Here is a 20473-nt window from a genome sequence, read left to right as displayed (position 1 = left end):
CAAAATTCAAAATTATTTGATATCAGAAGGACATTCTTCGTATTCAGAATGCAATTGATATGTCTGATGTGCTCTAATGTCCCACAATAAATACTGTCCCAACGCTCATACCCCACCCCTTAAGTTAGAGGTAATTTTGTTGGCCTATACTGCACTTAAGCCACAAAAAAATTGTTTGTTTGTCCACGTCCGACCGACCGTGTACCCTAGTCCCAACCGGTTTTTTTCCAATATTTTTCTTATTAAAAATGTATCTACAAAGTAAATTGTGGGAAAACGGATATATCAATACCTGTACCCATGCGTATTTGGATGTTTACAGAGTCTAGGTGGAGACCGTGTGGAGATCAGTTCCAACATTTTGTATTGTTGTTGTAATTTTGTCGCTGTTGTGTAATACAATGCACTGTTCAATGACATGAAATTCTGTATATTTCTAGTGCGCACGACGTATATTTGATGTACAGATTTTAATACATCGCTGAGTCAGAAATTTGCTGAATATTTACAATTCAATTCTAAAACGTTATTTCCATAAATTTATTGTAACAATAGTTTATAAAAATGATGACGCATATGTTTTAGAAAAATAATACAGTGTTTTTTGTTCTGTATATGTTCATGTTTGAGCTTCATTTATGTAAACCGCACATTTTTTCTCAACATGTTCATCACAAGTCAAGGCGATTGTGGTCGTGTGGAATTCGCATTGAATGTGCTAGTAAACCAGTGGTTAGTGTAAATTTAAAGAAAGAAAATGAACAGTATAACATGCAGAACCATCTCAAGAGTTAAACCAGTACAAGTGCTGTGTGTTTTGACTTATTTACCAGTCTTCAAATTGTCAGTTTCAAGTGCAATATCTGTAAAAAAAAAAAAAAAAAAAAAATCCGACCTACCGACCCAACAGTTTCATAAAAATAGCCTCTATGGACAAACAAACCTTTTTTTGGCCTTATTCTCAGTGGCGTAGCCAGGGTTTTGGAACCGGGGGAGGGGGCACAACTTGTAAATGTACCGACGGAAATATTTTATGCCGACAGAAGTTGTGAATTGTTGACCCCAATTTGTTTTTGCCAGTGCGGTCCTCGAAAATCTAAAAGTGGGGGGGGGGGGGGGGTTAGGGCAAAATTTTCCAAGTTGTTCACAGCGTTTTTAGGTTAACATATCATTACACTTCAATGTGCTAACGTAAACAGCCAAAAATGAAGAGTCATATCCAAGATTTGATGTGTTTGACTTGTCTATTGTTGACCTTCAATTTTTTTTAGCCAAGGTCCGTCATCAACCGAGGGCCTAAGATGAACCGACGGCAATGATGAGGGGGGGGGCACCGGCCCCCTGCCTTCCCCCCTGACTACGCCACTGCTTATTCTTGTAAGCATTACAGTTCACAAATATTACACAACATCAAACATGCATGTGTGCATGTACTTTTGAAAACACAATCAATAGAGCTAAGGACACATGCACATAAAATATTGTAATGTAACAGTGGACACACAAAAACTGCACATGTCCACATTTGCTGGACAATGTTTCTAAATCAAAACTAGCACAAAATCTCATTTAACATTGCTCAGTCTGTACTCAGCAGCAATAATTCTTTCACAGTGTACGAAAGGCCACAGATACTCAAGTTGAGTATCTGCGCATTAAGTATGTACAACTCAAACATGAGTATCCGCACAGTATTTTTCGGTGTTTACATGTATGGAGTGTGTCTGTATGTGTTGTGTGTAGTGTTCTTGTATGAACATGCAAGCCCAAGGTGTGCATCTGATTTTGTTGGCCTGTGCTGTGCAAACTCATTTAAGGTGGTACTACACCCCTGATAAATTTCGTGAAGAATTTTGCATTTTTCTCAAAAAATAACTACACACTGCTAACAAAAGTTATGTATATTATATATAGGGGCAAGGAATCCAATTACTTCACTGAAATTTCAGTGATTCAAGACAAGTGGTTCATTATATATGTTAAGAAATGAGGTACATTCTAGCTGTACCTCTTTTCTTATCATAAATAACATACCGCTTGTCTTGAGTCACTGAAATTCCAGTGTAGTAACTAGATTCCTTGCCCCTATAAGTATAATATATATATATAACTTTTGTTACCAGTGTGTTATTATTGTTTGAGTAAAATGCAAAAATAAATCACAAATTTATATTTATCAAGGGGTATAGTACCACCTTCAACTATACATTATTACATTACATGAAAACATATCAACAGGGATTGAATGTGGTTATACACAAATTCACACAACATTTGCTACATTTGTTTTGGTACATAGCACGGACAAAAAGATAATTTTTAGCATTTCCTTCTAATGGTTATTTCCATCAAGTTATTTCCATCAAGTTATTTCCATCAAATCAGAGCAATTTATAATTTGACCTCTTGATGACATTTGGCGATCTTTAGTTGCTTTAAACATATCTCCCACACCTTCAAATTTATTTCCAGTGAGTATTTGCCCAATCAGAGCAATTTCCTGAAATTTCACCAAAAATTGTGATGACCTTTGACTGTGTTGTCCTTGACATCCTACTTCACTTTTCCCATAAGAAGCATTTTGACCAACCATGGTAATGATCTAAAACATGTACTTCCAGGGGGAAATTGGTTTTTAGTACTTCTGCAAATTGACCTCATTTGACCCAAGATTACCTTTCACCTCAACATCTTCAGGTCACTGTAAGCCCCCCCCCTTCCCACCCAATGATCATTGCTACCAAGTTTGAGTTTAGTAGTAGATACTTCTGGAATGGCATCTATTTGATGAAACTTTAATCAAAATAGCAAATGCACATATGCATATGTACAGACAGAAATGCTGACTGCATAGTCCCTTTCTGAACAATTTTCAGATGAGCCAAAAATGTTTTGGTGCAAAAGTAGAGCATATATGTACATGTTATTGTGACATCTTGACCCTAACCGCCCTCCATACTACAAAATACAACAGACTGGGTACCTCCCCATCACTGGGCAGGGGCAGGCAGCATAGGGCACCGGCGACCAAACCCCTTTCAGGGCATTAGGGTTGTGTTACAACTACTCTAGATTGTCTGCAGTTAATGAATGGCTCCTCCCTGCAAATAATCATCACTCTGGCTGTGCTGCACTGCCCTGCAGCTGTAGAAGAGTACAAATGAACACCTATTGTTAATATCTCAATGTTATCTCCAAAGTGAATGTGTCCCACAGAGTTTCACCAATATAATTATTTAAAAATAAAACATTAAACTTAATTTCTTTCTTCGTTCTTTCACCTATTATATACTAAGTAACCAAAGTTCTTTGTATCTGATCCAGAAATTGAATTTACTTTGTGTACGTTTCAGCAACACTGTTGCCTTTGTCAACACTTGATGATCAGTGATTCCTAGTGGATACTGGCGCTAAATGTAACTCCAGCGCAGGTCTTGGTGTTGCCAGTTGATTTTCCATCTGAGGATGATCCCAGTTCTAGAAACTCATCAAAAATGTGAGATAATTTATCCTGTCTATTTAGCGTCGGTTGCCAGTAGGAATCACTGATCATCAAGTGTTGACAAAGGCAACCGTGTTGCTGAAACGTACACAAAATAAGAGCAATTTCTGGATCAGATACAAAGAACTTTGGTTACGGAGTTTACTCTAGTCTACCGATCCTGATAAATTTGTTCAATCACCTGTTATGTATAGTTTTAATCTACACATATATAGTCCCTCATGATGATGATGACAAGATCAACGACCCACTGGTGCAAATAAACACTGCTATGAAGACCACTTTCTAATTATAAAAAAAATCATGTAGCAAAACTAGCATCTATCTGGTCTAAGATATGTTTTTTGCTTTAGAATTAGGACAGGAAGACCCCACAGAGTTATGGGTAGATACTATATAGTGGTGTGGTGTAGCAGTTCTGAACAGGACTTTGTATCAGTAGGGCCTTAGTTTGAATCTCGGATAGTAACGACTGGTCTGCTGGCTATTGTCAGTGGGTCCCGCATATCATTTTTGCTGTGTGTATTGTTATTTTCTTGTGGAATTCTCTGCTAGTGTGCTCTTTAATTCTGTACTTTATTAAATAAGATTTTACAGCTGGTCTGGTTTTTAAAATATAGTTTTATTGTGCTTGATGATATACATGTAGCTCAGTACATATGTGTAGTATTTTTAAGCCTATTCAACTTTTATATACGGATTTCATTGTATTATGATGTCACATAATTTCGCTCGCTATTCGCAATAAGGCGCGCCAGCGGTTTGCGATGTAATCGTGATGTATCATGGGAAAAGGTCGACATCCAAGTCCGCGCAATACGAATATTACCATGCTATTACATAGGAACATGTGACAATATTTTTTTAGTTTGTCAAAATAAAGGTGTTACACGCGAATCGATACTCAATATTACTTAATAATGTGATTTGAAATGTGCACAATTAATTTTTTTTCTATCGATTTGCGTGTAATACCGTTATATTGACAAACTAAAAAATATTGTCACGTGTTCCTATGTAATAGCATGGTAATATTCAGATTATGCCGGACTTGATGTCGAATTTTCCCATGATACATCACGATTTTCCCATGATACATCACGATTACATCGCAAACGCTGGCGGCGCCTTTATTGCGTAATAGCGAGAATTATGTGATTATCATTTTCCTTTTACTTATTGTAAAGCGCATTGAGGAATCTGTTTTTCACAATGCGCTATATAAATGCTGGGATTATTATTACTATTATTATTATTATTATTATTATTATTATTATTATTATTATTAGTGTTATTATTATTATTATTATTAGTGTTATTATTATTATTATTAGTGTTATTATTATTATTATTATTATTATTATTATTATTATTATTATTATTATTATTATTATTAATATTATTATTATTATTATTATTATTGATACTATTTTGTAAATTAAATCACATATTGGAACTAAAATTTGCAACTCACTTTTGTTACGTTATGTCCGAAAGCATCGGACTTCGGCGTCAGGCATCTGATTGAAGATGTTGTGATGACGTCAGATGTTGTGACGTCAGACGGCGAGGAATGTCTCGCATCTTCAATCAGATGCCTGACGAAGTCCGATGCTTTCGGACGCAACGTAGCAAAATGAGTTGCAAATTTTAGTTCCGGTATTTGATTTTAATTTACAAAATAATGTTTTGAACTACTGGATGAATAATCTACACCAAGATATTATTATTGATAGGTAGTTATAACTGTGATTATGGACAAACAGTGCTTGATAGAAAAGGAAATGGACCATCAATAGAATATATAGCTGCAATATGCCCATTTCTAGCAGTCAATGTCATCAGAAAACAGGCTTGTCTATTTCTGCATTGATGAAATGCTCAAAAGTAGCAAAACCATGGTTTGTATGTAGGTGTGGGGTGCACGCACACATGGGTGAAAGCCATCAAATAGGAATAAAAGTGTGACCCAGACACCACCAAATACAGAGATCCCCAAAAAGCAAACTGCAAACTGTCCACACTATCTTTTTACATCAAAATGAACTAGAAACAGCATTTCTGCTAAGACCGTGTGGCGTACGATTGGCCCAGCACTTCCAAGAATTAGCGCAAAGCAAAGTAAAAAAAGTTTTTCTCACCACAGGCTGTATGGCGGGCCCCTGGACAACAACAAAATCTTTAAGAGGGACCACAATCATATGCATGTATATGTTCATCCAGTGGGCACACCAGCTTTCAGGGAAGTTTAGACTTTACTTGAATGTGGTGTGCTTAAACATGGAAGCGAGGTTCTGATTGCAGGCATGTGAATGGCTTTTTCAGAGCAAAAGAGATTCAAACTTTTCTGAAAGCTAGTGTAATGTGCCTTTTCAACCCCCTGTTCAAAAAAATATATACAAGTATTTGGATTTGTTTGATTGGATGACACAAAAAATTATTCAAATATGTGCTAATTTGTTGAAAATACAGAACACTGCAAAAAATGTGTTTATATTTTGTGGTGGCGCAAAGTATTTGCTGCACATACTAACCTATCGATTTTAGAAAGTGGTCTACATCACCCTACACTACAGCAGAAGGGCGGGCGGCATGCGCGCCATGCGACGGAGGTGATATACTACGACACTGTTATTGTTCATAGCCACCACAACCAAAAAATGACTTACCGTCAATATTCTCTTTGATATCATCTATACCAATATGATCAAGTAGCTCAAATGGGCCCATAGGGTGGCTGGCTCCTAGCTTCATAGCCGTATCTATATGCCACGCCGATGCTTCACCTAAAGGGCACCACCGAAAAAAGGTGTGTGTGAGTGCATACATATTACATGATAAAACCACATGGGGCATGAATGAAGCGCCCTCATGTGGTTGTTACAATATTGTAAACCTTACCCTGCATGACAAACTGTATGACGTCTAAGCCTATATAGTCTGCTAACTCAAATGGCCCCATGGGATGTCCTGCGCCTAGCTTCATGGCGGTGTCGGTGTCACGAGCATCAGAATCTCCTACAAATGTCATAGCAAGAAAATTGCCAAAAAATAGAAAAACGCAAGAGCAGAGAAAGCATATTAGGCCAATGAAAGTTGATAAAAAAGTTAAGCGCCAGCCCTGCTAAATAAGCTTAAAAATTAATAGTATATTAACCTGTCATTTTCTTGTCTTCGACATGGCTTATTATTACTTATTAGTGTGGTAGAAAACCTGATGTGCAAATAATGAATGTTAAAAAATAATGAATAATGAAAGAGTCCCCTCATCCTTCAGCAAACAATATGTGACGGGAAACAGGAGATCAACTTTCATAATCATTAATTAGTCTTATGTGAACCGTGAAGTAACTGTAAGAGAAAGAACATTTATGTAAGCCTTCAATTAGATTTACACTTGTAGGAATCATCCTGCCTGTCAAAAAGTAAAAGTAATTGTGATTAGTAAAATTGATACAAAATTGAATCTCAAGTGTTTGGGACTGAGCTTGCACAAATATGACAATCTTGATCAATCGATCAATCAATCAATCAACCATTTAGTCAATACATCCATCAATCAAATATACCTTCCTTTACTGTTTAAAGACTATAAAATACTATAACTTGGGGTGACACTGGCCTCATATTTTACAAATTGTCATTTATTTTACATATGGTCATTCTAATACAATAAATCCATAATAAGTTAAATTTTCTATACATGTTATGTCTTGTATTTTTATCAACATTTAATATTGTGCACAGATTACAGGTGAACAGCCATTTCCTGTCAAGACGGCAGCTTATTGAAGACATGGATGCCATCTATTCAGTACACCTGTCCGTTGCCTAGCTTGTACAATTCCTATGTAATACATGTACATGTAGCAACCACTTGCTAGATGCTCAGAAATGTTTGATTGATGACTGACTAATGTAAATGATTGACTGATTGATTAATTTTCTTCAAGAGAGAGAGAAAGCCTTGGTCAGTGTCTACTTAAATGGACAAATGAAGACATCCTTTGGTTATTATAATCTGGTGATTGACGCTGCAGCCAGGTCCAGGTGGGACAAAATAACAGTAAAAATCCCTACCCAATTGAAATCAAGAGCTTCTTATATTTATCCATTTATTTTGTGTACATTTTATCAATGGTGCCAAGAAGTGATATAATTTATATCATTATACATGTGATCACAGTATTTTTAATAAATTTAAGTCTTGTGTCCATTTTTATTTTTATTTAGAATAATAATAATATCAAACATTAATTTTTAAGTGAATTTTTAAGTGAATTTTAAACTTAAGAGCAATTCTTAAAGATGGTGATATGATTTCAGTAAAATTAGGGAACAAACTAAAAGTTCGATGATGTCCTGCATAAGAAAGTCCTTTCGTTTGGGGGAGAAAGTGAAAAAATCTGATTACATTTGTAAAAGTGTAGTCAAAAAATCAAAGTTGACCTTTCAGGTTGGAATTTTCAACATTTCACACTTACTTTTCAGGGACAGAGGGAGGGAGGGAGGGAGGGAAGGGGTCAGCTTACTTATGAAAGCACTTTCATTTATAGGACATCAAACTTTTGGTTTGTTCCCTTACTGCAAGTTCAAAGGACACGACAAATCTTAATAAAAAAATCAGTCATTTGATAATAAAGCACTGGCGAAAGGAAATTACTGATCACAAGCTGCTCAAAATTAAACTAAAACATAGCAAGTTATAATAATGTAAAGAGGAAATCAGTCCTGCTGACTAAGTCATGGACCTCTTACATTTTTCAGGGGTATTTACAACTATGCTCAGAATCATATAACAGCTGATGGTGTGACACAGAACATAATAACCTATTCCTCCTCCATTTTACTTTTTCTTGCCTGTTTGTTGTCAGGTCATCTTAATTTAATACAGGGTGTCCCAAAAAAAGGAGGCCCCTCATTGTGCACTCTTTTTCTCCTATTTTAGACAAGTTGATCAAGTATATTTTGGTATGTAAAGAAGCCTGTACTCGTTAGCTTTAATAAACCGAAACAATGATTTCAATCGGCTCAAAACTTTTGAAGATATGCCCTTTGAAAGAAATGTATCCGTTTTTCACTCTGTCCACGGAGGAGGTTTGGCTACTTCAAAAATTGAAAAGTGCATATAACATGCATGAATATAAAACACTCCTCGATGATAACTTTATAAAATAACAACTTTATTTTAGGGAATGGGCTTTTACCGGCGGGCTTATGAGTTATGGATTTTGTTAAGTGTCATTAATTTGGGCGAAAATGATGTTGGATGGGACTTCTTTTGCTATACTTGCAATTACAATTCTCGGTTATTCTATGCGTTTTTGTTTTGTTATGTTTCTTACTTTCTTACTTTATTGTTTCTTGCTTTCTTTTTATTGACAACATAAGTCATTTCTCTTTTTGGAATAAAAGGTAGCCCTGAAAAGGACTGTTTAGTTTGTCTTTGGTTCTTTTGAAGTGAGTTTACTGTGCAGCTCTGCCCTCTACCTGGTTGCTTCCTTGACGAATACAGGTTTCAGCCCTAGTCCTCATTGCATCAATTATGCTATGCATCAACCTTGTAGCGCCGGATACTTGTAATATAGCAGTAATACGCTTGCAAAGATCTTTGATTTTGCCACAAATGAAGATATCAAGTGGTGTGCGGTCTGGTGATCTTGCAGGCCACTCCACAACATGACCCATCACAACCACTCTGTTTGCTATCCGTGGACAGAGTGACAAATGGGTACTTCTCTTTAAAAGAGCATATCTTCAAAAGTTGTGAGCTGATTGAAATAATTGTTTTGGTTTATTAAAGCTAACAATTACAGGTTTCTTCACATACCAAAATATATTTGATCAACTTTTCAGAAATAGGCGAAAAAGCGGGTGCAATGAGGGGCCTCTTTTTTTTGGGACACCCTGTAGTTTGTCTCAATACTCATGAAATTTGTTATTTTTCATATCATTTTAACCTCAAATGGTCCTGATATACCGCTCTGTTTAAAAATGATTCATTTTAATAAAATGTCAAAAAAGTTTCCAAAGGGCTGTTAACCTTAGTACATTCTTCATCTTCAGAAATTAATTGCAATTTCAAATCCCAATAGTTTGCGATATGGTTTATGTGGCATTTTCAATAGGCCTGCATTCAACTATTAAAAAAACCCACAAAGACACTTTGCACTATCTAGTCATAGTCTAGTGCTCAGAATGAAAGAAAGTACAAAACTATATTTTGCACCAACAAAGTAAATCACTGTACAGCATAAACCGACGGGTCAGGGCCAGAAGTGTAAGTGCAATAGCGGCCCTGTGAACATTTGGCAATTTACACACAGTACATATTGAACTCATCTACACAGGGCAGCTATACATGGCAGCTATTGCACTTACCCACTTCTGGCACTGAGCAGTCGAAATGTTCGTGTGCATAAAAGCACTTCTTTTTTTTCTAGTTGCAAATATTTGGTCAGGCAATGGAGGACAACCGGACAACTGCATTTTGGCCTAAATATACAACACATTTTTAATTTTAAAAACCAAAATTTTTCAAAACTTTTATAAATTTGTGGTTGAATTTTCTTTGAATAATATTTTTCTTTGCATTTTTAGTGTTCCTTCAAATATTTGGAAGGCATTTTCTCCACACAATATTTTTATCTGGTTATAGCACAAAATTACAAAAATTAATATTAATAAATAAGCAGTCAAAAATTATCAAAAAGGAAAAGACCTAAAATCAATAGAAATACCTCCAGTGGCAAATTCACTTTATTATGTCACATCATTACATTGTTATCAATCCCCATATCAGAAGATGACTACAAGACATTATATTTTATCTACAATTTATCTTCATTGCATAGATTCTTGTTTGCAATACTTGAGGATTACTTTGATAGTCCTAAGATCAAACACATATTCTACACACATACTGGTGAGAAAAAGTCAACTTCATGATCAGGGCTAGATGTCACCAAAGATTATTTTCCTACAGCATGAATGGCAAGTGCCCTAACACATCTTCCATGGATATTTGTGTCAGTAACATTAGCATTGGGCATGGCAAAATGCAACAAATATTTATACCTCTACTATTTTCTTCTAGGCAAGTCACTGGCATTAGTGCACATCTCAACTCATGAGAATTATCTAAAAGAACTGGGGTAAAAACGCACATATTTAAAGATGCCGCACAGATTTGTGCAAGACACCGCTACCTCCACGTCTTGACGTCACTGATTCGCCAAGGAGAAAAATAGCATAGACAGTGATTTTGCAGGAAAAGCCTGAAAAAGCATGCAAATTTGGGCTATAAAGCCTCAAAACAGATAGATACTTGAGAGATGCATTTCTCATCTCTGTGAGACCTAGCCCTGATTAAATGATGATGATATAATAATACCGTACCTCTTTCTAGCAGTCTAACAGCTTCCATCATGTATGGTACTAGTAGGCGATTTACAATAAAACCTGGTGTGTCCTGAAAAAAACAATAAGGAAGAAAGTTTGGATTGTTGCTTTTTGCAAAGATCATGCACTTTGTGATGTGTAAATTAGGCAAGACCTGTAATATCATTTAATTGTTGAAATTTTTTTTTTTGTATGAATATGAAACAATGCATGTCAACAATTTGATCACAGAGAGACTCAATTTGCTAGCACTATGGTAGTGATATTTGTATTGAACATAATAACAGTTGCTAAACCATTTTTCACCCTGATGTGGCAGCATAGGTATTGGAGGTATTTCCATTAACTGCCCAGGGCGCTTGACAAAGTCATTTTGGGTGGGCGCTTATATTTTATATTGTTAAATAGTCATGATCACCGTCTGATTTAGTTAGTGCACCCTCACAAAAAATGGCGTCGAAAATGTGTCCAAGTTTGTTTTTCATGGTTTAAGATGGCAACTGCTGGAAAATAAAATACCATTTTGAAATCAGAATCACCTCAAACTTGGCCTTTTAAAATTATTTGCAGGTGGTTATGCAGGCTCAATCATCCACATCATGCACGTATAGTCACTCAATAGGTAAGCTTAATCGAAGTATTTTGACACCTTTGGATGGGCCGTTAATAATGAAACATATTGCTTGTTGTAAAGTCATTGGGTAGGCGCTTATATGGGTGGGCAATTAATGGAACAAATATGGTAGTACGAGGGGGTATCCAAAAGTTTTTGACATCACCCAGAAGTTAAAGAGCTATAATATTGATGAAATTTTGTCGGTGTAATCACTGGTCCTTGTGTACATTATGGTCCAAAAATGGTCTCGTAAGTATGTTTACTTTCTTTACAGGTGGTGCTAGATGGGCAGTAGGCGCATACCCTGCAAGATGGTGAAAATTGAGGAACGTAGTGTGATTAGGGTTCCTGCATTTGAAGGGTTAGGCCTACAATGCTCAGAAAATCTATGATGAAATGAAAGCTATCTAGGGTGATGATTGCCCATCATATGGCACTGTTGCTTTTTGAAAACTGGCCACATGTTCCTCACAGATGAGCCAAGAAGTGGACGTCCATCCCTTATGGATGGTGCGGCCACAGTGAAGAAACTCAAGAAAGTGGAGGATCTTATCATGAAAAGGTTATATGTAAACATACTTATGAGACCATTTTTGGACCATAATGTACAAGGACCAGTGATTACACTGACAAAATTTCATCAATATAACACTTTCATTTCTGGGTGATGTCAAAAACTTTTGTATACCCCCTCGTACACGTTTATTACTACATCTGTAATTCTACTTTTTCCTGTCCAGTTATATAAAATTATTATTTTCACCAAATATTTTTCATCTAAGGACAGCAGACAAATGCTCATTAAAGCTATAATCAGCGACAGAAATGAAAAATACTAGTATTTTTAATTAAGTCTCTGATTTTAGTAGTACACTTTTATTACCATTTATTCTACTTTTTTTCTTCTTTTCTTTTCTGTACAATAAAATAAAATTAACATTTTTACCAATTTATATCATGGTTTTCATCCACCACCCAGAAGCCACCTAAAATGTTAATGCACATGATAGTAATTTGACAGAGTACAATGTACTGCAAAATAGTTAATTTTTTGCAGTCACTTTCTTTCACAAATTACACAATTTTGTTATTCATTGGTCAATTAAAACAAATTGTCAAATTTTAGAGCCCAATTACAATGCACTTACAACAAATTCGTTTTTCACCATGACACCCTTCACAATCACTACGTTGAACCCAGAAATTGTATTGTTTGCTGAAACACATATTTTTTTAAATAGACAATATCATATTATCAGATATTGCTAGTAATTACTTTATCAGACTGTGATGAATAACCAATTTCAACAATATGATATTAATTTTGTCTGCAACTTGGCTTCTTCAAAGGCCTACATGACTTGTACAGAATTATATTTGAAAGTCAAAATGTGGCGTGATCAAGCAAAATGACTTGTTACTGTCAAGGTCAACATTTTTGCATGATTAATTTTTCATGCTTTGCCATTTTTTTACTATTTCACTTGTTTTTAAAGTTTGTGATTTTAAGCTTTCTGACATTGATTTATACAGATGATTAATATATTCGCACATTGTTACTTTGGCGGTAGCAGCTTGAAATGTGAAAATTTCCACTTTTACAGCTGTCTGTTTGATTTTAAAACTGAATTGCTGCCACGTACTTTAGCTGAAAAAAAGTAAAGATTTGCTTCTCGTCTCCTCCCTCAATTTCTGGAAATCTAAAAGAAAGAAATTTTAAGTCTTTTGGGAGACTTCATGTATATACATGTACCTTCAATACAAAAGATCAAAATGGTCAGCTTTTCCTCCCAGCTACATAAAGTTCAAGTACGTAAATTATTAGAATTATAAAGTTTACTTTGAGGATTGTTAGATGTCTATTTTTAATAATTTGTCATAAATTTGTATTACATCGCGGATTTAAAAAAATTGTGCAAAGGTGGATTACAGAGCCCTCAATAACCTTCATAAGTAGTACATCACTGATACATACTTTGCATTTAACAGGTGTCTTTCCCAATGTTGATGCAAAATGCATGAGTGCATCAAATGTAGCGTCACTTGTCTCTGCAATTCTCACAACCTGTTGACAAACCAAACCAAATTGTTTTAACATAGCATGATATATATCCTTTCCATTCTCCACCTCTTCTTCCTTCTTCTATCTATCTGATCTTTTCTTTCTCGCCACTTATGTCTCACTCTCTTCCATCTGGTGCACTATCTCTCCCTCCCCCTCTTTTTCTGCTGTCTTCGCCCTTCTCTCCCTCCCAATCCATTTCTACCTCCCTACCCTTTTCTCCTCTCTCCATCCCTCAGCTCTCTCTCCCTCCCTATCTTGTCTTTATCCCCCTCTGCTGAATTTGGCCTTGATCTGCCTGCCTCCTCCTTCCTCTATCTTCCTCTCTCCCTCATCCTACCCCCTCCACATTTCCCCCTCCACACTTCCACAACAAGCAGATATCAGTTACAATATTAATCTCTACAAGTTTCACGACTAGAACAGGATTAAAGAGGTGTAGCCCACCAAATTGGTTTTTCCTCACACCCCCCCACACACAAACACACACCCCAACCAACAAGCGGCAACCACAACAAGTTTCATGACTGGAACAGGGTTGAAATACTGTAGCCCACCAAATCCATCTTTTGTTACACCCCTCCCCCCCCCCCCAAACACACACCCCAACAAGCATATACCTTTAATATAATACCAAACTGATTGGAACAGGGTTGACGAAGTGTAGCCCACCGAATCAGTCTTTCCTCACCCCCCCCCCCACCCCCACCCCACACACACAGGGTTGAAGACGTGTAGCCCACCAAATCCCCACACACCCACACAAATGAACAAGCAGATATCTCTAATACCAACCTGACTGACACAGGAAGTGTAGCCCACCAAATTAGTCTTTCCTCATCACCCCCCCCTCCACGAAAAACAACAAGCAGATTTTTCTTAGTATTATAATACTAACCTCTACAAGTTTCATGACTGGAACAGGGTTGAAGAAGTGTAGCCCACCAAATCGGTCTTTCCTCTGAGTTGCAGTAGCTATTTTATCAATTGCCAATGATGATGTGTTGCTAACAAATATTGCTTGTCTGAAATGAAAAAAATAGAACAAGAAAAGGTACATGATTACATCTGCATTAAAGATTATCTGCAATAATTATTACAAGGAGCATGTTTTTGCCATATGTATTTGAATTGCAGTTCATTGCATAGACAATTCAATGAAATAGTCAATAGATGCAACACAGTCTGATCAAATCAGACCAAAGTCAGCAATAATTATGCAACATTTGAGATTTTTAATATAGGCCAAAATTAGGAGCAAAAAAAAAATAACAGTACATATTTTATTTGATCATTTCAATCTTATATCAGAAAATGGAAAATTAAGTAGGTTTGCTAACATACAAGACTGTAGACTCTGCAAACTTTTTGTTTAAAATCTTACCAGAAGGCAACATTAATTATATTTTACCAATTTTGTTATAAGTTAATTGATTCCAAATGAAACATAGCAAGACTGAGAGTAGCAATCTAAATTCAATCTATAAATTAAATGCTACCAATCAAATTCAGACCTATTCCTCAAGTTAATTATTCAGCAACTGGCAGCTCTCTGGGATCGAAACCCCAGGACATTATGGCAAAAGATCATCACATTTTGAACAAGGTGTCATCAAAATTCTAATGAGGTAATTTTCCAGACAATTATGCAGCATCACCTTTCATATTTTGGTATACTTATGTAGGGCAGTCCATGCTTTGGTCACTCCATATGAAATACAGCTTCGTATCTATACCACTATAATAATGGCAGTACCATATGTGACTTAATATTTATGCAAAACATGACATAATTTGTCAACCAAAATTAAATTTTATTTTTTGATGTAGAAATTCTTGCAAAATTATTTAGCAAGATGTGCTTTTAAAAAATCCCTTGCATTTGACTTCAATTCTATTCCAAATATTTTATTATTTATTTATTTTTTTGTTGAAAAGCATTGACTTGTAAGAGATTGGACTCTTCTCTTGGCCATATCTCAAAATTGATTACCGACTTAAAAGCGCCATTTGCATGTCATCCCATATTACATTATGGCCATTAATTGCTAAAGATGCATGAAGTGCTTGAATCATTGACCGACCTGCTGAATGTACTTTTATACAAAATCAATCAATAAATTAGCTTGACCATGCATGCCACAATGCTGGTAATAATAATATTATTGTAACTCACAGTCCTGCATATTTTGCATTAGTTCCTATCACAATTACTCGCAAATGTACAATGTAGAGTAGCCATGGTAACCCTTTGGCCAATTACCATACTTCCCTCCTCCCATTATCCATGCTTATACATTCAAGCTGGGGGTCTCTTCCTGGTTGAATACATGTATGGGGATGTGCCGTCGTTTTGGGGTACCTTTTCAGCAATTTTGGTATATATCGATGGGTGGGTTTTCGGTGACAACCACAAAAATGCCCTTAAAATGGCCCAATTAGGGCAAATTTGGGTCAATTTTAGGTGCTTTTTGTTGAAACTTGGTATACTGATGGGTAGCAAAAACAGCAAAAAGTATGTGTAGAGAAAGTGAGCATCCGAAAGTCTCGTGGCACACCCTGTACAAAACTTTTAAAGACCCCCGCCCAAGTTAGACATTTTTCACCCCATTTCCAATCCAAAGCGGAACAGTTCAGCTTGAACTAGCAGGGTCAGGTCCAACTACTACATAAAACCCCATTCTGTGTCCTAAACTAAAATCAAATTCCAAAGTAATGATGAATTCTAAAATAATCTGACCTCTATTATAGCTCCATTTGTTAAATTATACAAGCACCCAAAACTAAGTATGCCATACATGCATATAATGTACAAAGGAAAATGGGAACTATTATGTGTTTATGGCACTTTTCTCCTCGATATTTTATGGTACAGACAATAAATATTATACAAGTGCAATTTTGCTTTTCAGAAAAAACTAAAAGAGATCATGGCATCAATGTTATATGTAGGGGATGGGGTATGTGTCCCTCCCCACCTTTCAGCAAATGACCCATTTTTTGAACTTTTAAGCCACTTTCTGACAATTCAGGACAATTGCCCTTCCCCCCCCCCCCCACATTTCAAGCCGGATTGGCGCTAATGCTTGTAGATGTAGGGTTTTCCAAATTATGTACGGCAGCCAATTTGATGAAAAAGAAATTATCAAAAAAATTAAGTGCAGATGATATGCTCAGTTAAATCAAGATGAATTGAAATTCCCTGCACTGCACTGCATGGTATCACTAAAACAATTTGCCCATTATCATTTATATCAAACTCTCATTTAGCTGGATGCAATATTGCAACACATTGAGATAGTGTGAATTTACACAAGTCATGATATTACAAATGTAGTTTGAATGGCAAACAAATTGACCTTTGCTATAGGATTCCACTATGATAAGCATTTTCCTATCTATGAACTGCAAATGGCCACAAAGTCTTTTTAAAATATGAACTAAATATGCACTGAAGCATATGAAATCTCAATGAAGTTCAATTCCTTTATTCTGTGTTTTACAAAACTGGTGACCACTGACCCAAAAATGGAACATTACATAAGGAGTGAAGACCACAAACTTTCAAATGGCAAATTCTGTGTGAATTCATCCAACACACAGCACAACAACAAATTGGTTCATTTGATTTGGTCAATACCTGTTTATGTGGGCAGAAAATTGAGTGTGTACTAGTACAATGCATGCTTTGGTTTCAGGAATGGTCTGCCAAGTTTAAGTAAAGTATAAGAATGTATCTGGCCTTTTCTGTTGTTTCCCGGGTAACAGGTTGTCATAATCCTCAGCCACACACACAATAAAATAGCATAGTTTCATGGCTTTGACCAGCACCGGAGTAACTGGAGTAATAGTGGAGTATGTATTGGTAATTGTGTTCGCCATCCATCGTGTCAAAATGGCAGAGCAACCCAGAGGTTACTGGTTCAAATCCCACATCAGTCAAACTTTCTTTGCTCCTCTTCTTCATTTCAATAAGAAAATGTTCGGTTTTAAATATTCAACTAGTTAACATGCATGCACGTACACATTTGCCCTGCAGGGGTGTGAGAGGCCTCAGACCAAAAAAGCTGAGAATTACTAAAAAAAAGCTGAAAAACAGCGTAAAAGCAGGGTAAAACATCAAATATGGGCTGAAAATAAAAGAAAACGCCTAAATGTTAGCAATAAAAAAAGCTGAAATCAGCTTAAAAGCTGAAATTTCACACCCCTGGCCCTGGGATCAAGCTGAATTTTAAAATGTCTTAATTCAATTTGTATGCATCTTAAAAATACATACCGGAACCAATTAACAATGCACATAATACATCACTACGTTCCTTGTAATTGCTGTTAATGGTTAGAATCCTAAATATTGATTTTTTTAAACATGATTTGTACAAATGTGAAATGTCACTCGTCTGAGCATTATGCTACATGTCATAATCTGAGAACTCTGCAGTGGAAGTAACTCATATGTTTCCTTTATGTTTCCTTTAAAACATTAGTTCAACAGAACCTTACATTGTACATGTATACCTATCCTGCAAATCATATTGTTTAATATAGAATCAATAGCATGGATTTTTATCCCATCTGAGGGATGTGATTCTTATGAAGCGAGCATGCATTTGAATAGTCATAATAATGATCGGATTGGTGAATATTGTTGCCTGTATTATCATTCGCAATTAGAATAACTAGTTTTGTTTTTATCATGAATAGCATTTATAATTTTTTCTCCAAATACCATGAAAAAAAGTTGCAATTTAAAGAAAAAAAAAATCGCATTTCGCATTTGTTTTCAAACCACTCGTGAGCTTTGAGACAAACTATTTTTTTTTTTTTCTAAGTTTTATAGTATATGATTGATATAATCACATCTAGGGCTCAACCGATTATTGGATCGGATAGTATCGGCCCAATATTTTCGATATCAGTATCGGATCGAATGTCGGTAAAAAAAAATTCAAAAAACAATTTTCTTTTTTTAAACATTTTTTTAGAAGTTTTCTGCTACTTTGAAGAACCACTGGACCTATTCTGAAGGGCTAGGATTATTCACAGTTAATTTGAAAAAAAAATTGGAAAAAAAATTACAGTTTGTTATCCTTAATATGCAAACCATTAACTTGTGTTTACCTCTTCATCTATCACATATTATAAATGCATGGAAAACCATGAAGAGATAAACATTAGTTAATGGTTTGCATATCAGGATAACAAACTGTAATTTTTTCGTAATTTTTTTTCCAATTTTTTTTTTCAAATTAACTGTGAATAATCCTAGCCCTTCAGAATAGGTCCAGTTTTTCAAATTAACTGTGAATGATCCTGAAATGTCATGATAGGTCCAGTGGTTCTCCAAAGTTTTTTTTTTTTCTGCGACCTCAAGTACTTTCTGGGAACACTGTTCCCGGGTTTTTTGGAGGCCTGGCTAAAACCAAAACCAACCCCCACCCCCACAAAAAGAGAAAATTTTAACATGATTGAATGAATGAATCTTCATGGTAATTGAATTTCCCCATGTCCCACTGGTTGGTGATATTGCCATGCAGGCATCAAATTTAATTTAATTTTAAAAATATCAAACTACTGATGCTGTGACCTTGGACTGGTATGAACAAATCAAACTGCCAATGCAGTGACCTTGACATTGTGCACAAAATAGAATTTTTTTATTCTTTATTTCAAGCATAAACTTTTTTTTTAATGTTTAAGTTAAGTTAAAGTTAACATTATTGACAATAGTTTTACTTCTGTCCAATAAGCATTTTCAGCAGGTTTTGTGTTTTATCAACTCCTCAGACCCATCAAATAAAAAAGATTTTACACAAGACTCTCCCTCTTCAAGTTAAACAACTGATTACAATAATTGATGGGCCATTCCGCATTATGAAAACAAACAAACTCAAAAACGGATGCCGAACATGTTTTTTTATGTTGCCTGAAGTATTGACTTTTCGAATCAGCCTTGACATGTGTATGAAAGAAAGTTTATGGAACAAAAAGTCTAGACTAATATTATTTATGCTCATTCGATTATTTTATCACCAAAAATGCCCACATGACACATAATGATCGCATTATCATGATTATACGCTTGGCAAAACAGCCTTTTTAAAATTTAATGGAACTACATTGTAGAGCTTCTGAAAAAAAAGCTAAATTGCTGTTACAGAAAAAATACAAAAAAAAAGTACAAAAAAGTAGAAATTTCTAAACATTAAAATGAAAATTATATGCAAACAATAATTGAATAATTAATGACATACAATTGATTATACTTGATCACACCACGTTATGATGTGACCCAAGTTTAAACTTGCGAGTCATTCCATATCAACTCACCTAATTTTCAGAAAAGGTTGGCTGGTCACCCTCTCAGATTTTCTTTAAAATCGCTTATATCATAGACCTATGGGTCAAATGAACACATTTCAAACGGTAGGTCTCAACTCCTTGTCGTTTCTGAGTTATGGCTCGTTGAATATTTGATGTTTTTTTTTTCTTTTTGTCCACTTCCCATTGAAATACACACAAAATTGTCCTAAATACCAACCCAAATTTTATTATGTGGGAAATGACCCACCATAATCAAACTCTCACATATTCAAAATACTTATATGATGTTCCTCTGTACCAGAAATCAAAGTGGTGTCAAGCCATTTTCATGGTTAAATGACTGTTTGGAGATCGCATTGAAATACACAGTAATGTTCTAATTCCCAAAATGCGAAGTTCATCAATTTACTGTGTATTTCAATGAGAGATTCAAACACTAATTTAACCATGAAGATGGCTTGACACCACTAAGATTTTTGGTACAGAGGAACATCATGCAAGTATTTTGAATTTGTGTGAGTTTGGTTATGGTGGATTATTTCCCACAAGGTCAAATGGGGTCACGAACGGG

The 20473-nt window shown here is 35.6% G+C and overlaps 1 protein-coding gene across 2 annotated transcripts in view; it reads right to left on the bottom strand.

The window, feature by feature from the left end:
* Nucleotides 1-20473, bottom strand: part of LOC140171435 (hydroxyacyl-coenzyme A dehydrogenase, mitochondrial-like) — a 43777-nt gene that overhangs the window by 7168 nt on the left and 16136 nt on the right. Inside the window, exons 4-7 of one of the 2 annotated variants that reach the window (XM_072194695.1) lie at nt 14480-14606; nt 13495-13584; nt 10901-10973; nt 6172-6288 (exon numbers count right to left, since the gene is read on the bottom strand). In XM_072194695.1, coding sequence (XP_072050796.1) covers nt 6172-6288; nt 10901-10973; nt 13495-13584; nt 14480-14606 — 407 coding nt within the window. Of the gene's footprint in view, nt 1-6171; nt 6289-6403; nt 6521-10900; nt 10974-13494; nt 13585-14479; nt 14607-20473 lie in introns of both variants that reach the window. The other variant, XM_072194693.1, reaches the window with a different exon arrangement.

The sequence above is a fragment of the Amphiura filiformis genome, chromosome 15 (genome assembly GCF_039555335.1).
Source record: "Amphiura filiformis chromosome 15, Afil_fr2py, whole genome shotgun sequence".
Taxonomy (NCBI): domain Eukaryota; kingdom Metazoa; phylum Echinodermata; class Ophiuroidea; order Amphilepidida; family Amphiuridae; genus Amphiura; species Amphiura filiformis.
This window is presented reverse-complemented; position numbering and strand designations above follow the sequence as displayed.